The sequence below is a fragment of the Oreochromis aureus genome, linkage group 15, assembly GCF_013358895.1.
Source record: "Oreochromis aureus strain Israel breed Guangdong linkage group 15, ZZ_aureus, whole genome shotgun sequence".
Taxonomy (NCBI): domain Eukaryota; kingdom Metazoa; phylum Chordata; class Actinopteri; order Cichliformes; family Cichlidae; genus Oreochromis; species Oreochromis aureus.
In genome coordinates, this window is record NC_052956.1 from 36,315,914 (window position 1) to 36,334,834 (window position 18,921).

Below are 18,921 nucleotides of genomic sequence, written 5' to 3' on the forward strand. Positions count from 1 at the left end.
CCATTCGAATCAGCTGTGTTGGATCAAGGACACATCTAAAACCTGCAGGACACCGGCAATCGAGACCTGGAGTTGCCTACCCCTGGTTTAGCTGAAGCTGATTTGTCTTATTTTTGTAATTCTTATTTATTAATGTGTTTCTTCAGTCTTAATGAAGGGTTTGATGTTGCTTTACCCAAGAAGACATGTTATTGTCATTACTTTAAAGCCCTGGGTTTGTCACAGTAAGATTCAATGTTTGTCTCGGGCAATTATTTGACTGCAAAATATGTGAGTGATTACGAACTGGCATGGCATAAAATAATAACATGATATGTGCAAGTCCACAGGCATAAATGATCAATTCAAAACACAACACAAAGACTTAATTTCTTAAATAATTTAATGCAAAAGGGTCTTTTAAAAATATTTCTACAAGAATGCATCATCACCTTTTAGTAATTTCTTGTTTATGTCTGCATCATTAAATACATCTCAATCCTTTTCAAAGAGGAATCAACAATTGAGTCTATCAGTTCTTCATTCACCCCCACCTCCTGCCCCCATTTCACTAAACATGTACAGTACTCTCTGAAACATGTCGCTTACTTTTACGAGGGTTTTTAAAAGTGGCGAGAAGACATATGCGTAGTGAGAAGAGAAGACAGAAGAAAAGACAGTACTGTATATATTTATTTAAAACACAACTGAAGAAAAAAAAGCTAAAGATATATAAGTGAGGGGCGGGGGTAGGGGCGGGGTTTGGCGAGGGCGGGTGAATGTGCTGTGGTGGATGATGTAAAATGTAAAGAAAGGCAGGAATGTTTGGATAGTTTAAATCCATGTGGCACACAAGGAGAGCGGACAAAGCCCGATCTCTGCTGATCAAAACGGCAATACTTTTCTAACATATGGTCTCACACACAAACACACACGCACATGCTCACACAGACTAAAAGTACCAGTTTATCTCAATTTCAGCATCATAAAGTCTGATAAATGAACAAAGAACACAGGAGAGAAAGCCATTTCCTCTCAGCGATGTTAAATGTGAAACACTCTCCCAAATGTGTGAAAAATACACTTAAAGATTAATTGTTTGCGTTGATGTGGTGACGGTTTAATCTTTTAAATATGTGCAACGCTGCCATTTGAGCTCATCACTCATGGCCGGTTAACTTTGGTGAACCCAACTCCAGGCTCCGGAACACCATGTGCACCTCATCAAGAGTTCATGCGAGCTCCAAAACTGTCATTTTTCATGATTAGGCATGTCTGCCATCTGATTTCGTTGAGCCCCTTTATTCCCTGCTTTCTAGCTTTGTATGCCCGTCAGCTGTGTCTCGTTTGGCACCGCGTCCAAGTTGACAACAGTGGGGTTAAGCTGAGTGACTGAGCCAGTGGAGGAAGTGTATGGTAAGAAACTTTGACAAATAAAAAAAGTGAGACTATGAGTCCGTTATTTCTGCATCTGTCATTTCTCAATGTCTGTCGCTCTTTTCCAACAAAACAGTGTTTTGCATCAGAAGAGGAAACAATATAATTGTGAAAAAAAAGAGCCTGCTAACAGATTCTGATTGTGTTAGCAAATGTTGTCGCCGGTACTGACACACCTGGTTGTGAGCCATCATGTCAAATACGACCTGCCAACCTCGATGAAGTCTGACTTTACTGCAGAATTCCTATTTGAGCTTCTCCTACAACTGTTACATGTTAGTAAGCCCTTAATGAGTGTACTAGCAGTAGTGACAACACATGTATGTGGAATGAGAACACGCAAAGGTGGGAACGCATTGTATGTTTTGCATAATGTCCTCCTCATTTGAAAGAACTTATGAGGGGGTTGGCACGCTCCACGGTCGCTAACATCATGCTGTCCTTACATATCTATGGAATCATATTGTCATAATGTGCTGATTACCTCTGGAAGGTCACACCGGTGATGTACCTTGTGGATCCTTATTCAGCTAACTTGAAATACCTCTCTGTGAGGAGTGCAGATGGTGCAGTCTCAGAATTGTGGCTTTCAGTTACGATGAAAGGAGCTGCAGATTTTGACTGCGTGTCTGGGCTGTTGATCCTGCACTGTACTAATCGTGCACTAGCGGCATGAGCTGAAACAGGATGATTACAGGCCACAGAGGGAATGAAGAGCTCTAATGATAGGTCATCTTGCCCTGGATGTCTGCGTCAGCCGCATGCTTATATCCTTGTGAGACCTGATGGGCCTCAGCATTACTTTAACCAACAGTGACCAGCAGGTTTCTCCTCTGATGTCTCTCACGTGAGTATCGTTTTGTAGGGAAGTGCAGGTCACATGATGGAGTTCCACCTCTTGGGGTGCTCTGGTGAAATGACTAGTCTGACACAACAATGCCTCTGGACCTGCTCCCTAATAATAACAGTCCTTGGTAAGATGTGTTGGTCTGCATTTAAGTGACTTTAAGGAGTGAAAATAATGTGCCTGGAAGACGATTAAGTACAGCTTCACAAACGCTCTTCATGTTGCGAATGAGAATGGATTCAGGGAAGCTTAATATCAAGTTTAAATGGCAGACAAAAACTTAAACACACCTACAGTGAGTTGGCAATTCAGACGAGACCCAGACGCGTGGTGTTCAACTCTTCCACCCTACTTCCTGACTTTCCCTCTTCTTCCTTTGTCCTTTTTTCACTCAAAATCAAACATTTCACAACAGCATGTCTGTTTTGTCAAAACACCATTTTTTTCTCTTGTTATTTATCTTATTTTTCGTTACAAAACATGTACAGGCTGTTTAGAACAACAACAAAAATACAATATCCAATTATTATGCAATTTCTCTTCTTTTAATAATCATCAATTCAATAGGTGAATCCTCTTGGGAGTTTCTCTTCCTTCTGATTGTTCCAAGTCCCCAAACGGCCTAAAGTCCTTCTGGGTGTTGTTGGGGAGGGGTGTGTGGGTTGGCGGGTGAGGTACAAATAAATACATAGGGCAGGATGCCAAGAAATTAAAACAAGGATTCTGATTATTTCTAAACCCACACAATAGAAAGTAGAAATTAAAGTGTCCATCATGGTTTGTCTTCAGTTTCTGCATGATGCATATATATATATATATATATATAATTTTATATATATATATGTTTACGTCCAAAGTCCATTTTTTTGGATTCAATAAAAAAAAGAATGTTTTTAACAGTTGTCCACAGAATATAGCATAAGTGTTTCAGATATATTTGCTCCTTATCACAGTTCAGTTCATGCGTAAATTCTCCATGGTGGCAAATAGCGGAAGCCGTATTGTACAGTATATTTGTGTGCAACTCGCCACACCCGCGCATCCAGTCGCACTTGATCACACATACAAACCCACATGCACACACGCACACATACAAAAATGCACACAAAAAGGCCAAAAGGGTCTTTCTATTTTGTTGCCACAGTCCTCGTCTCCCCCCCAGTCGTCACCACGTATCCAGCGGGGGTACTTCAGTCTGACCAGTCGTTTTGAAACCACAAATCTCCCAAAATATGATCAAGAAAGAAAAACATTAAAATAAAAAAAATCAGACAAACAGAAAATATGGTGCAGAGAAACGAAAGTAGCAAAAAAAAAAAAAAAATACCAGGTGTAAAATGCAGTTGATGAGCAGGTGTTCCCACGCTGGGAAACTATCCTGAGTCACTTCAGGTCAGAGTGAAGAGGTCGTCTGCTGAGCTACCGAGGATCCAGCAACCAAAACAGGTGTCCAGAAATATGGCCGCCTCCGTTTGACCTTTATTGACCTCCGTCACTCCTTCGACCTTTAGACCGCAGCCCATCGTATTGCCCTCCTCCACCTCCCACCTTTTTCCAGCAAGTGCCCTTTTAGATAACACACCTTCAATATGAAGATGGAGAACAACACACGTGCACAATAAAACAACTTCTAGCAAGGAAAAATCAAAACAAGGAAACTGTCCTCTCGCTCTCCCGTGGTCTGAAACACTTTTTTTTTTTTTTGCTTTAATTTTCGTTATATGTAAAAACTTTTTCACTTTTTTTTATACAAGGGTCTTCCTTCGTTCCTACATAGATCATCCAGCAGAGCTGGGAACAGGAATCAAGGGGAGGGGCTCTTGTGTGAGGATAAGAGTGTGACATTTAAGTGACAGGACTAAGGCCAACTCCACTACAACGCACATGCATGCAAACATCAACTCACTCCAGAGCTGGTGAGGCACGCGTAAGGATATACGGGGGTTAACTATTTCTCCTCTTTAAAAAACACACAAGCTCCGATTGGATGGGGGGAGAAAAAAAAAGAAAACTAACAAAAAAATGCAGAAACAGGAAATGTAAGTGGTAATGAAATAAAGAAAAAAAAATATTCAGAGGCACTGCAAGCCAGTTTCGTAGTGTCTAATTGGCAGAGATGGGTCAGGCAGCTAGGGTTTTCCAGTGGCAATCTCTGGCACAGTTTCTCCCCCTTTTTCCATCTGGCTGTCCTTCGACTGCATCGGTTTGCGTGTCTTCTCACTCACACCTGGACAGGAAGTGTTTGGTTCATCTGTAGTCTCATGTCCTGAATGCTACCAAGAATTTTCTTCTGATGGCCAGCCAATGTAACCCCTATCCGCAGCAGGTCCCTGTGAGCGAAGAACAAAAAGGAAACAAAAAAAAAGGAAAAATGAGAACAGGTGGCTCAGTCGTGAAAACAAAAGAAAAGAAAAGAAAAGAAATAAAAGAAGGAAAACATCACATGAAGCTGAAGTGCAAATTTCACTGTTCACCACAAGTGAACACACACTCGACCAGGTGGGAACGCAACATAGGCCTCACCTTGGCGATGGACCATAAAATGGATTCTGAGAGTGAGGTAACAAAATGGGAGCACTCATCTGAGTGTTAGTCTTAATGCATGATACCTTTGTTACCCAGCAGGCGGGCAAGAGGATGTGAGTCGAGCAGCAGTAATGACAGTTAATGATTAAAGTGCAAACTTCGCTACTGTCTGGCAGGTGGCAGACTTCAGAGAGTCTATACCCGTCTGTCACTTGGCGAGAAAAAAACACGGGAACAGGGAAGCAAAAGGTTTTCTTCATGAACAACAGCCTTTCTCTGTATAACTACAAGCTACTTTCAGCAGGTAGCTCCACCTTTAAACCGCCCAATCAAATCGCCCAATCACATGCCAGCAACTCAATGCATTTAGACGTGTGCATATGGTCGAGTCAACCTGCTGCAGTTCAAACCAAGCGTCTCCATTGTGAGGCTGGTTGTTAAGTGACTTTGAACGTGGCAAAGTCAGACGGGCTGGTCTGAATATTTCAGAAACTGCTGATCTGCTGAGTTTTTCCCTGTATAGCCATCTTTAGGGTTTACAGAGGATGGTTTAAAAAAGAGAATTTATACTGTGAGTGGCTGTTCTGTGAGTTAAATATGCTTCAGTGGCATCAGTGACTCAAATACCTACTCGTTACAACAAAGGTATGCAGAAGAGCATCTCCAAACGCACAACAAGTTGAACCTTGAAACAGGAGACCACACCGGGTGTCACCCCTAAGAACAGGAAACTGGGGCTACAGTACGCAGAGGTTAACTAAAACTGGACCATAGCAGGTGCCTGGGTAATGAGTGTCAGTTTCTGCTGCCACATTTTGAAGGGTCAGAACTTAAAACAACATGAAAACATGGATCCATCCGGCCTTGTCGATGGTTCAGAGTCGTGGTGGAGTAATGGTGCGAAGGATATTTTCGTGTCAGGCTTTGGGCCCCAAGCATAATTTAAACACAACAGTCTGCCTGAGTATAGCTGACTGGTCACAGTGGGATGGACTACTTCATGCATAAGGTAATCATGTCACAAACCTCAAGTCATCTCAAACTAGTTTCTTGAACATGATGTGTTCACTGCTCTCAAATATCCTCTCAAATCTGCATCAACTGTGTGATGCTATCATGTCAATTTGTACCCAAACCTTGGGGGATTGTTTACAGCACCTTGTTGAATCTATACCACGAAGAATCAGTTCAAGTTGGTACTGTGGCCATTTTATTAGGTATTATGTCAGTAATTTCATACTAGTATAAATATGTCTATACATACACTTGCTTGACTTCTCCAGATAATAGCTGAGGAGAGAGCAGACCATCAGTTGATCAGCTGACCATCAGCGCTCTGCCTCTGTACGCATCCTGTCCCTTCTGATCTAATATAACCTACAGACAACATGCTTTCTGACTTTATGAGTGTCTCTGCTTCAAAAACAAAGGTATACAGTGAAGTCTGTCGCTTAACCAGATATGTACATAATCGCAGATACACACATTCGCAGCGCACATCTGTCCTCTCGCCACAGTTGAGTCACCACAACTTCACACAAACAAATGGTGCCCCCCCCATATTTTGCCAACCCCATCAGCACAGTGACGGAGGATGAAATGATAATAAATGGGCACCATTAGAGGAATTACTGGCCATTAAGGGCAACAGAGAGCCACAGTACACCACACCTGTCAGCCTAGCCAAATTGAAACAAATTACTCCCACCTCCACTGCCTATTATGCACCTAATGAGAATGATTTATTTATCATTATAATCCTAATTCATTTATTTGATCATCATCGGCCTGCAATTTCCATGGCTTCCATTGCATCATTTCCTGTTTGTAAACATGATAAAAGCTGAACCGAATTGCAGTAAAGGAAACAGCCACAAGAGTCATCTTAAAAAATTGTAGGCTGCGGTGCTGTGCAATTGTGTAACGGTGATTTGTTTGCTTCTAAAACGGGGAACAAAGTATCAGTTTGTGAGCGAGCAACTTCTGATCAACCAATAGAATCACTTTGTCATCTCTGACATCTTCAATTATTAAACTAGTGTTCTGCATATATCGAAGTATGTGAGCATAGCTACTGGAAAACAAATATAAATGTATTCTTTTTCTTATTCTCTGATATCTGAGTTGGTTCAGAGACCTGTTTTACGCATCTCATCATAATATTTAAGTGTTTTTAATTTGACTCTGAAACTCAGTCCCGCTCAGGAGTTGTAGACCTGAGTAGCTCCACTCACTCTGCTGTCATCTGGGCCACCAGGTCAAAGGAAGCAAATCCTGCGTTGACAAAGTTGTCACGGTAGCGGCTCATCTTGATGGCATCCAGCCAGTCCCCCACAGTGGTGAAAGTGGTATAGTCTGGCACACAGCGGTCAAGCAAGGGCTGAGAAACCCTACATTAGGGGACGGGGGGGAAGGGAGGGAGGAGAGACAGAAAGAGAAACAGAGAGAGAGAGAGGGTTAAGGTAAGGTCGTCACTCTGTGTGCCTCTACCGGCCAACCTCACCCCCAAACGCCCCCCGCTGAGCGCCACCTCTCCATTTCTCTCCTCCTCTGTTCTCCCCCCTCCTCCTCTCCTCTCCTCTGTACTGAGTTGTGTGCAGGGGGGAGGGGAGGGGTGGGGGCCCGGGGAATGTACAGGGTGGGTGAGGAGCAAGTTATGACTGTGGAGAGACTGGCTGGAGGCTTGGGTGGTGGATGTTGGCGCAACAGCTGTTGAGGGGAGGTCACATGTATTCACAGAGCTTCAAATCTAGCTCAAACCAGCAACAAGTGTTAAAGAAACCAAGTGGAGATCGTTTTAGTCAGGAATGCATCTGTCTGGCAGCATCAGTGATGATGATAATGTTAATAACAATGCAGAAAGTGCCTTCTTTATGAAAACCTCAAGAAATGAAAACCTGGAAATATCTGAAAAGCTCCCTCTTTGTGTTTTGCTTCTCGTTCTTTTTGTTGCAAAGAGATGTCGGGTGTTTTGTTTGGGGACTGATGAGAGGAAGAAAAAAAAGATTAACAACAACTTGAAATTCAATCTGTGTACTGAGTCGCACTATTAAACCATCTACAAACGTGCTTTAAATCTGATCTGGAAAGATTGGACTCTTTGCGGTTTTGCAGGTCAGTTCAAATCAAATTTCGTCCGGCTGTGAGAACACGAGCTTAAACGACGGGCTAGGAGCCATATGCCTTTCAGTGCATAATTACCAATGCATAAAACGATGCACTGTGTGCAACACGAGTCCGCAAAGGTGGAAATATTTTTTAAAAATTGCTTTCAGGAAAAACAGGGAGGGAAAAACACTGAAATGTAAACACAGATGTCACTCACATGTGTGCGCGGTTTCGCATTAGCGCCGACTTGCAATGCTGGGGACTCTGGAAGAAATGACTCACAAACTCATACTTCATGTGTGTTTGACAGCGCATGAATGTGATTAGTTGCGCAACGCTTCCCTCAAACGTCTTGAAAACGTGTCGGAGGGCGCTCTGCATGTTGCTGCGCACCTGTTGACAGCCCCAAAAGGGCTTTTTAGGAAAAAAAAAAAGAACCTAACCTCCTGCGCTGATCAACGCTGCAGATAGAGAGGCCACCTTGGGAGTTTTAATAAAACGGTGCAACAACTCAGAGCAAAGCGCAGCAGATGAACGACAGAGGAGGTGGAGGTGGAGAGAATGTCCTGGGATGTGAAGGGAAAGAAACAAGAAAGAGCGCCACTGTCTCCACTCCTCTCTGCTCCGTTGATCCCTGTCATCCTTTTTGATGGCATTAGATTCATTAACAATTAAAAGGGATGGAGCGAGAACGAGAGGGGAAAGAGAAAGCACACGGAGGAGGAGGAGGGGAGTTAATAACAGTGATACAGAGGCTCCATTGAGTGGTGTAGATGGAGGGATTTTTAATAAGGCCTGTGCTTGGGCATCCAAGCCCTCGGGCTGTCGTTAACGCACGACTCTGGCTTCTCTTAATGGAGTATTGTTGGTCCTCCCATAAAGTTGGCTTCAAAAGGGGTCCAGACTTATGCTGGCCACATGTTAGCCACAAGCACAACGCAGCAGGAAGGCTGGATAATGCTGTGAGCTAGCTAGTGAGACCGCTACAAGCCGAACTTCATTTCATAAAAAAATGGCTGCTGCATTAGTCAGTGGTTTGGCCTTTTATGCAGTCATTGTTTAGAAAAGTTTGATTTTTCTTTCTTTGCTTGTTCTGACTGACTCAGCTGCAGCACAAGATAGAAATCACCGAAGCTCACACGGGCAAATATTCAGTCAGGTCAGGCATGTGCAACTCCCGCAGCCAAAGTCTTTAATGTCAGACAGCGTTAGCTAACCTCCAGCCACCCTTCAGTGCCGACCAGGACGACTGTAACATCTTTTACTCCTCCCTTGTTAGGTCTATCGGCAGGAGGCCACCTCTCTGCTGGCCCATTTAAAATCTCGTTAGTGGCTAATTAAAAGGCACTCTCATCTCTTTTTTGCATCGCCTTAATCGGGCTAATTAACCGCAAGCTTAATCTTCTAAGAGCGTCGCTCCTGTGGCCAACCGAGACCCTGGTTTCCCCCTTGAGCACAACCCAGGATTGTCTCTGTCCCTCCCTCAAGACAGAAAGACCCCGATGCAGAGACAGATAGGTAGGTCAGCCCCATCAGCTTTGCGCCAACTCTGCCGCCTTCATTCCTCCAAATTCTTTCCAAGAAACCAATTGGATGGAAAGATAGTTCAGCTAAATGTAGATGTGACACGTCGAGCTCCCAGCTGGCGATGAAGCTGCTTTAAGGCTCGTATTGAGCAATGGTAATTTGGATTTGCATAACAGCTTTCCCTGAGCTTGTGCAAACTAAAGAGTTGAATGAGATTATATCAGAACAATTAAAAAGAAGCCTGTTGCAGATGATTCAGGAACATTCATATCCACTATTTAAACTTAGCAATATTTGCATAGTTTTCTACCCTTGGTGCAAATGAAATTGCCTGACCAGAGCTCTCTTTACCGACTGAGTTCCTTAAATCAATAAACTTAACTGACTGAAGGTTCTTGTTATTATATTACACCGCAAAAGCCCAACAAGCCTAATCCGCCATGTGACTCAGGAAAGGTAGTCATTACTAATATCCATTTATGCTATGACCATAATTATGCATTATTAATACAAAGAGCATTACACTTAACAAGAGCCCTCAGGGGCATTTAGAAAAACGCCATCACAGTTAAAGTCCCCTTCTATAATAACACATTCCTCAGCATAAACAAGCATTTACTGTAAAGCTCCACTTGACATGGCCTTCATACTAATTTTGACTTTAACGTGACCAATGTGCTTTTTATATTAAGGCTTACCCTGAGGACTGTGTGCTGTTGGTGACTACTTTGAGACTGGCAGCATTGCGAATAAGCTTATCCAACGTGGCCACGATCTGGGTGAATTTAGGTCGTAGGTTCCTTTCTTTCACCCAGCAGTCCAACATGAGCTGGTGCAGAGCCGTCGGGCAGTCCATGGGTGGGGGCAGTCGATAGTCCTGCTCCACAGCATTTATCACCTGGGGAAGGACAACAGAGAAATCCTAATTACTTCTAATCACAGAGTGTAGCGCAGAGGGAGGGCGGACGATCCGAGAAGAGAGGCGGGTCAATGGAAAACAGCACAGCAGAAGAGAGTGAATGGTGGGTATTATGAAAACCGGGGATAAAGAAGGAAAAAATGGCTTTAGTTATTCACAGAAACAAGGGCAAGCAAAAGTTGGAGCTGTGGGTGGATGTGTGGTGAGAAAAAGAATGGCTCTTCCACATAAATGGAAGAAGAAGGTGGTTTCTTATATATAAGCATAAATTCTCTTGTGAGCTTACATCTTGATTGCTCATGTCCCAGTACGGCCGCTCGCCATACGACATAACTTCCCACATGACGATGCCGTAGCTCCAGACGTCGCTGGCAGAGGTGAACTTCCTGTAGGCGATTGCCTCCGGAGCGGTCCAGCGAATGGGGATCTTCCCTCCCTGTGGATATGCGAATGAGTAGGTGAGCATGAAATACTGGAGAGATGGAGCGCAAACACAGAGTCACACATACAAGAGGGAAAGAGAGGGTGAGAAAAAAACTGTCCACGGGAAACGTTGATGCACAACAGATGGGTGCATGCCATAGAACCCAAACACCGCATTCACACAAGGTTAGTCAGACGTTTACAGACAAATGACACGTGCAGAGAGGTGAAACTTTAAGGATATGAAATGTGCAGCACAGTGCATTTTTCAGTGTCATTGTTAATCCTTTTCATTCAACTATAGAGCCGATAAACAGTTGCTGACTCATACTAGGAGTGTCTCTTGGAGTAAAGAGCACAAAAATGAACACAACTGCTTCCTGCCATAAGGAGAATTGACCTTCTGCACGCCTCCTGACATTGTCCTGTGCTTTTTCTCCTTCTTTGCTTTACTATACATGGATGTAAAAAATGGTCAGTGTCTTTCATATCGGGCCAAATCAGAGCTGAGTAGAAAAAAACAAGCCTGTCTTTATACCATCATTCATATTCATAAGTCAGTTATGCTCAGTATACCCTTTCAGACATAAATCTTAAACTGCTTTGCCAGTTGAAGAATATTAGAGACTCCAGCAATTTGTCAGCAACCGATTTTGTAACGTTTCTGGGAATCTAAAACATACTCATGTGTAACACCTGCTTGACCTTGAAGTTACTGTTGTGATCTTTAAATTTCACATTTTCGTTAATGTCATTAACTGGATCATTCCACACCCTTTAATCTAGACTTCTATACCCTTAACTCTCCTTATTTTGTCCACTTGTCTGTGCCACAGTGAAAAGGTAAACCTCTGATCTTGTGGGAACAGACCGGGCATTTATTGGACACGATGATTAAAAGAAAACAACAATAATGGGTTGATGTTGGAACAACATGTGTAGCCTTTTTAAACACACGTATACAGACACACACAAAAAGCAGTCACGTGTAATATATCCACTAACTCACCAGTGAGCTGGTGTAGGTTGGATCTGTGGGGTCATCCTCAAGGAAACGAGACAGGCCGAAGTCAGATACCTTACACACCAGATTACTGTTAACCAAGATGTTACGGGCAGCCAAGTCTCTGTGCACGTAGTTCATGTCTGACAGGTACTTCATGCCTGCTGCGATCCCACGGAGCATGCCTACCAGCTGGATCACTGTGAACTGCCCATCATTGAGCTAGCAAAGGAGGAGAGAGTGACACGTATGAACTGCATTGCAGATCAAGGATCTATTTTCAAAGGAGAAAACAGTCTGTGTGCCTCTTCTTTCATGGTTTAGCCCATCTCTCTATATTCAGTGTCTTCTAAGCTTTTTTTTCCATATGTCCTCTTACCTATATCTTTAATCTCTCATCATCTCACACTGTAATGTCTTTCTCTTTTCTACCTGTCCATTCTATATTCTTCCATTCTCCATTATCTCTGTATCACCCCCCCTCTTTTCTCTGGCAGACAGTGTATGATGTGACTTTGAGGCAGAGATTCATTGGAGACTGAGCTCTGTAAATGTCACCAACTGCCAGAATACAGGATTTGTAAGATATCCATAGTGAGCTGTGCAGCTGCACTTAAGAAGACCTTTTAAGGTTGCAAAGACAGTGAGATAACTACAAACAAAAATCCAGCGGCTTTGGATGGGCTTATTTACCCAGTAGTGTTGCATTAATCATAAAATTGTATTTTATACAGAGTAACTAATTTTAGGGCTATTCTGGTGTGTGCTTGTTTTTTTAATTAGTTTTTTCTCACCCTTAGAAAAGAGTCCAGCGCTCCATTCTCCATAAATTCGGTCACAATCATCACCGGACGACTTTTGGTGACCACACCTTCCAGGCGGATAATGTTGGGGTGGTCGAACTGGCCCATGATGGAAGCTTCAGATAGGAAGTCTCGCCTCTGCCGGTCGGTGTAGCCCACCTTGAGAGTCTTGATGGCTACGATGATCTCCCGGCGCCCGGGCAGCTTTAGGCGACCGCGACACACCTCCCCAAACTCTCCTGCGAGAGCCCAGGTGAGACAGCCAGAAAAACAGCAAAAGAGGAGAGATGGAAAGACAGACAGAGAGAGAGAGAGGGAGGGAAGAGAGGCATGACGGAAGAGTGGAGGAGAGTGGGGGGAAAGAGGGAAGAGGGGACAGTTAACTGGTTAGAACCAAGGAGCCAGGGAAGGGTAGCTGGGGGCAGGGTGGGACAAGGGGGGAGTGGGACTGCAAGAGAAGCCAAGACTCTAGGCCAGTCTTAAGGGATTGTGATATAAGGGGAGGCATACAGTGACTTTATACTGTTAACTTACATACTAAAAGAAAAACAAATGGTGAGTGAAAGGCATAATGGCACAATGTGAAATGACACAGGACTGAAAAAAAGCATAACATTTTTAGGGTAAAGTTGGGTGACATTATAGGCCAGACTTAGGGTGATTACGGGGGAAAGGGGGTCAAGGGTTTGGGGGGTGTGGCAGGTGGGGGGGTGCTAAGCTTCAGAGGGGCCGGAGAAGTGAGCACAGGAGGAAGAGATGGGTGGAGACAGAAGCTTGGGGGTTGTGGACGCTTTATGTTTACACTCTACACCAAGCGTGTGCAAGAAGCCAAGAAAAATCAGGTGATGAAAGTGATGCGTGTCAACACAGGTGCAAAGGTAACAAAGTGGGGGAGGTCGGGGAAGGCGGGGGCAAAGGGTTGAGGGGCATGGAGGGACGGATTGAGGAAGGGGGAGAGGAGAGGAAGGGGACAGGGAAGACAGGGGTTGAGGGTTTGTCACTTTAAAGGCGAATGCTGGGGAGCGAGGGTTTCAAGAAGTTGCCTCAGCAGTAGAAGAGCTGTCGTAGTAGTAGTAGTAGTAGTAGTAGTAATGGTAGTAGCAGAAGCAGTGGTAAGCGATTCCCATCTCTGCCATCACAACGTCTTCCATTTTTGGCTCAGAAACATATGCTAAAATATCTCAACCTCACATGGCACAGTCCTGTAGCTTTTAGGCAGAGATATAACTGTCAAATATATCAAAGACATAAAATATTTCACTGTCTACAACATCATGTGAGGGAGGGTTTCTAAAACAAGGGGGTTACAACCACATAGTGGAAAGGGTGTGAGTACCAGGGAAAAAAAGGTCAAACATAACGATCCAGTAAAAATCCTCTTTTTAATTAAGAGGTTCTCTGGATATAAAAAAGTGGGCAGGGTTACAGGCAGCCAATCCTGGACTTGGAGCAATTTAATATATTTTACACCCCAACCAGACAGATTTAAACCTCTAGAAGAGTACAACAGATAAATATTAGCCATGGCTCTTAGAGACAGGAATTCCCCAAGCTTACACACACACACACAAAACCAGACACAGAGCCAAAGAGCTGGACTTTAAGTCCTCTAAAGTACATATCCATTACGATCAAGCTCTCGCAGGTTCACACAGTGCTCATTAAGGCTATCGCTGGCTAGTAAATCTCTCGATATTTCACCACATACACAAGTTTAACCACCATGGGTTAACATAGTGAGCTACAGCAACTACAGCAAATTTTCACATTACCTTCTGTCTTCCTTCTTTTAAAATTTCAATTTTCTTTGCATCAGTTTTGATGTGCAGAGTAGTGCAATGGGGTATGAAAGAAGTAAAAAAACAAGCCCACTTTAAGAGGTAGATAAGGTATCCTACAGCATTCCTGCATGGTGTGCCAGTAGCCAGATATAATTACCACTAGAATTACAACATCCTGCATTATTTCAATGATGGCAGCTGCTGAAACTCAAAACCTTAACGCTTAGTGTTTATCTGTGCACACAAAAGTTCAATAAGTGTGCAAAAAAACAGGTTTGTAGCTTATACTGGAAAAGGTAAAAGAAGACTCTCATATACATGCAATCAAATGGGATTAAAATCTCCCCTAGAGAAATAAATCCTGTCTGTATGGGGTTGTGCTTTTACAAAAATTTAATCAGTTATCAATAACTCTTGTGCCATACTTATTGCATTGCTCCCATTCCAGGATTGGTTTAATTTTTGCCTTTTAGGACATGGGTGAAATAATAATCTACCATACAATGGGTATTAAAACTAGTCTAAACGCACACGGCGTGGTAAATGTAGGGGGTGCTACCACTGTGAGTCACACTAACACAGTGCTGGACATCTGGAAGGCTAAAAAAACAAAAAACACAAAAACGTTCCTAAGAGGTGACGGTGTGCGGTAGGGAGGCGAGCAAGAAGAGGGCTAGCGATGAATTGAGTGAAAGTACCGCTTGGTGTGAAGTCCTCTAATGGTATGGCCTGGAGGTGACTAGCAGTCTTCCCCCTGTAGCTCAGGAGCTTTGGTGGGTTACCTGCGCCAATGACCTCCTCGATCTTCACGCAGGACACATCGATCTCCTTGGCAAACTCGCGCACTGCCTCGTTGGGGTCCTCATAGGTGAAGGGGTCAATGTAGACCTTCATTCCCGGCGTTACTATTGGGGATTCAGTGGCAAGAACAGGAAAGTGAATCTCCATTGCCAAACAATAAATATTCAATGTGATATCTGTCTGATCACTTCTGACGACAGCGAGAAGCACAGACATGCTGCCGTTGGAACAGGTAAGCGAGCTTAGCAGAGAGACTTACTGTACTGCTGCAGTTTCTCTGTGTACTCTGACTCTGAACCGTTTCTCTGCTTTCTGTTGAGAAAGATGAAAACACATACTGAGTCACATGGTCCCCGCACAGTGGGGCACAAACACTGCTGAGGAACAAAGGCACGGGGAGAAAACAGATCCCTAATAATGCCTAGTTGTAGCGTGAGATGCAGTCGCACTGTGATGTGGCTTGGTAAATATGTGTAGTCTTTTTGTGCGCTGGAAGCAAGGGATACGCTGATAAAGATTGTATCAATGCCGAGTGGTAAAAATGATTCATACTCGGGGACTGTAGCGCAAGTGTAAACAAAAGGATATCATACTATTGTCTGAAGCGCCAAGTGAAAGCCATTCACTCTCGGTACCCCCCCAACCCCTCCAAAAATGAGCAGCCGAGACAAAAGCGGACTCAAACAGCAAGCTCAGCTGTCTCGCCTTCCTCGCCCCGCAGACACCACACTGCGCATTTCAATTCAATCTCAATCGTATTTTTCTCCTCATGGATCTTACTCTCTGGTTGTCCGTCTCCCTTTTCTGTTTTTACGAATTTATTTACTCTTGTCCTCTTTTACCCACTCAGTTCCTCCAGCCTCACCTCCATGCATCTGTCCCTTTCGCACCCAGCGGGGTTGGGGTGTGGGCTCGGATATGGGGCTGGGTTGTTGAAATCACATGTTAATGTGCTTTCTTTGTTGTCTAACCAGTAACCGGGGCAAAAAATACCCGATGGTAATTTGCATTTTATTTTAAATTCTAATTTTCTTCTGGTATACGCCGAAGCTGTGTATTTTGTATCATTTCTATTTTTCTCCCTTCTTCTGTAGTAGTCAGAGCAGTGGCTAAGCCAAGACCCTGAGAGAGAGAGACACAATGTAGCGGTGTGAAAATTAGGGAGAGCGAAGAGGCAGGAGGGAGAAAGAAAAGGAGGGGGATCCAGGGAGATTATTATTCAGTCTAGCATGACCGATGCCCACGCTTGTCAGCAGCTGCCTGAACTGGCTTGCGGAGAGAACCCAAGTGGGCACCAGTCAGCAGTGGGTGCCAGCCTCTCGCACATATAGACACCCTCGCACGGCATTTTCTGCTTGACAAATGAATGGTATAAAGGATAAACGAGTGCGGTTAGACCCAGCTGATGTAGTGTCAGACTTTCTGAAAGGTATGAGCAGCCACTTGCAGCTTCCCAGTCAATTGGGCTCAGCAGACAGGGGTGCATCTGGGTTCTTTGTGGTCGGGCAACCGCACAGTTGATTCTGAGTGCTGGGCCGTGAGGGCAGGCCTATCAGGCCCAACAGCTGCTCCACCATGCTGTTTCCACTGAGCAAAGTAGCATTTTGGCCAAAGCTGTTTACTATTCACAGATTCAGAAGGCTAATCTGGCATTCAGTGGGCTCACAGGTGGCAAAGCAATCCGCTGAGACTGTTCCGGGGCAGTTTGGAGGACAAGCAAACAAAGCTGACATTTGAAGCTATCTCAGTGTTTTGTTTTGGGGTTTTTTTTTTCAAATTGACGGAAAAACAAAAGTTTGGCACCAATGCTTCTGTAAGCCTTGCTGTTTCAGTAACGGGATTCTCACCTCAGGCAGACAATAGCGATGACCACAACTGCAATGATGAAGACTAAGGTGGCAGTGGCTGATCCAACGATGAGCGGCAGCTGCTCCTGCAGTGACTTTGGGGGGTCAGCTTTACAAGGTTGAAGAGAGAAAGTGGTCAGTTAGTTAGTTAGTTGCCACAAGCATCGACCAAACTAGCTACAATCCAGCTCAGTACACCAGTACAGGGTTTATTAATCCTTTATAAAGTAGAGGAAGGGTATGGCTGATACACAGACTGGCTGACAGGAGGTACATTTTTATCAAATCATAAGTCCGTTACAGGAATTTCAGTTTTTTTCGTTTCTCACATATTGGCTTCTTACACTACAAACTCTTGAAAAAATCCAACACATCTATAAGCTTTGCATTGCACTATTTGTACAGACATATCCCAGTATATCCCCGGGTAGTAACGCAGGCGGGGTGTAGCGTACTTTGGAGGTTGGTGCTGAAGTCGGCTGGGCTGCTGTAGCGACCGTAACCAGCGACTGTTCGAGCGCGGACCTGCACCACGTAAGGTGTACCAGCCTTAAGACCTTCAATGCGGGCGTTGCTCCGTTGGGCAGTCATGGTATGGGCAATGGCCTCACCCTGATCCTGCACATACAAATATAGTTATTAAACAACGCACCCCTGCTCCTCATTATCCCTTCTCTAAAACTTTTGATGTAGGTTAACAAAAGCTGACAGATATATAAAAAAATAAGACAAGAGGAAGCGAGAGAGAGAGAGAGGGAGAAAAGGAGAGCCATATCATAGCTGGTATGTTAATCTGACAGCAGAAGACAGCATATAGTGAGTGACTGCGTTCTTTCCCCAAGGAAAACTCTAAACTTTCTGGGGTTTTAGAAACTTTTTAAGGCATGGATTGACAGAGGATGGGAGGGATAAGAAGAAAAGGGAAGAGTACAACAGGGAAGGGATTGGAAGGATAGAAAGAGATGGAAAGAGTGGAATAAGAAGAAAAGGAAGCCTCACGGCCAACATGTGTTTATCAGCAGAGCCATTGTTTTCCCCATTTACAGAAACACAGATGATACAGAAACCATGCGAGTCATTGAAATTGGATTGAATTACAGGCGTTCGCTAACATCGGCGCTTACCTTCTCATGGTACTTAATCTCATAATCCAGAATGATTCCGTTGGGTTTCTCTGGAGGCAGCCAGGACAGGCTCATGGTGCTCGCTGTGGCCGCCATCAGGTGAACTGTGGGCACTGCAGAGGGAGCTTCACAGGGGGAAAATGAATAAAGGGAAATCCGCTTTATTTATTGTTTTTCGTGTTATGTCTTTTGAAGTTCTGTGCCCTTTGTCTGTCCACAGAAGCCCAAATACAAAGTCTTAGCTGTGAGCTTTGTGAAAAGCTTCGGCCACTAGTTAGTATGCAGAGCCATTCCCGACTAATGCTCAAATTCTCCCTCCCAGAGTCCTAGGGGAAGGAGAGGCTATGTCTAATTCTCCTGTAGCAAGAGAATCAAACTTCAGAAACTGATGGATAAGGTTTATGCAGTTCCCTCTGTCATACATTAACAGCAGGCGAGCGAAGGAACAGCCACACATACAGATTTTTGCACGTATGTGTCTGTGCACTTGCTTCACTGCTGCTACGTTGTTACTCCACACTAACAAAATGTTTGAGAGGAACCGTGCTTTCCTTTTTTTTCTTGGCTGTAGAAAAAGATCTTGTTCTTTATGTGCTGTGCATGAATATAATATACAAATAAGAAAATGTGCACACACCATCCGATCTAATTATTTTATGAAACATGTAATAACTCGAGTTTTCCATGCTTAGTTTACATTTGCCACATTAACAGTAAGCCCATGGCGCTCTTTCCTTTACTCCCTCCTCCACTCATCTACCCCTTTAACTTTATTTCATACCTTCCACTGTCTATC

General features: G+C 44.0%; 1 protein-coding gene across 6 annotated transcripts in view; it reads right to left on the reverse strand.

Moving 5' to 3' along the window:
• Positions 1 to 716: 716 nt before the first annotated feature.
• LOC116335570 (ephrin type-B receptor 3) overlaps positions 717 to 18,921 on the reverse strand; it is a 57,597-nt gene continuing 39,392 nt past the window's right edge. Inside the window, exons 6-16 of one of the 6 annotated variants that reach the window (XM_039598850.1) lie at positions 18,126 to 18,250; positions 17,457 to 17,619; positions 17,002 to 17,110; positions 15,414 to 15,466; positions 15,136 to 15,258; positions 12,564 to 12,811; positions 11,776 to 11,991; positions 10,630 to 10,779; positions 10,123 to 10,322; positions 7,024 to 7,179; positions 717 to 4,593 (exon numbers count right to left, since the gene is read on the reverse strand). In XM_039598850.1, coding sequence (XP_039454784.1) covers positions 4,485 to 4,593; positions 7,024 to 7,179; positions 10,123 to 10,322; positions 10,630 to 10,779; positions 11,776 to 11,991; positions 12,564 to 12,811; positions 15,136 to 15,258; positions 15,414 to 15,466; positions 17,002 to 17,110; positions 17,457 to 17,619; positions 18,126 to 18,250 — 1,652 coding nt within the window. In that variant the 3' untranslated portion in view covers positions 717 to 4,484. Of the gene's footprint in view, positions 4,594 to 7,023; positions 7,180 to 10,122; positions 10,323 to 10,629; positions 10,780 to 11,775; positions 11,992 to 12,563; positions 12,812 to 15,051; positions 15,271 to 15,413; positions 15,467 to 17,001; positions 17,111 to 17,456; positions 17,620 to 18,125; positions 18,251 to 18,921 lie in introns of all 6 variants that reach the window. The other 5 variants (XM_039598849.1, XM_031759302.2, XM_039598848.1 and 2 more) reach the window with 5 other exon arrangements.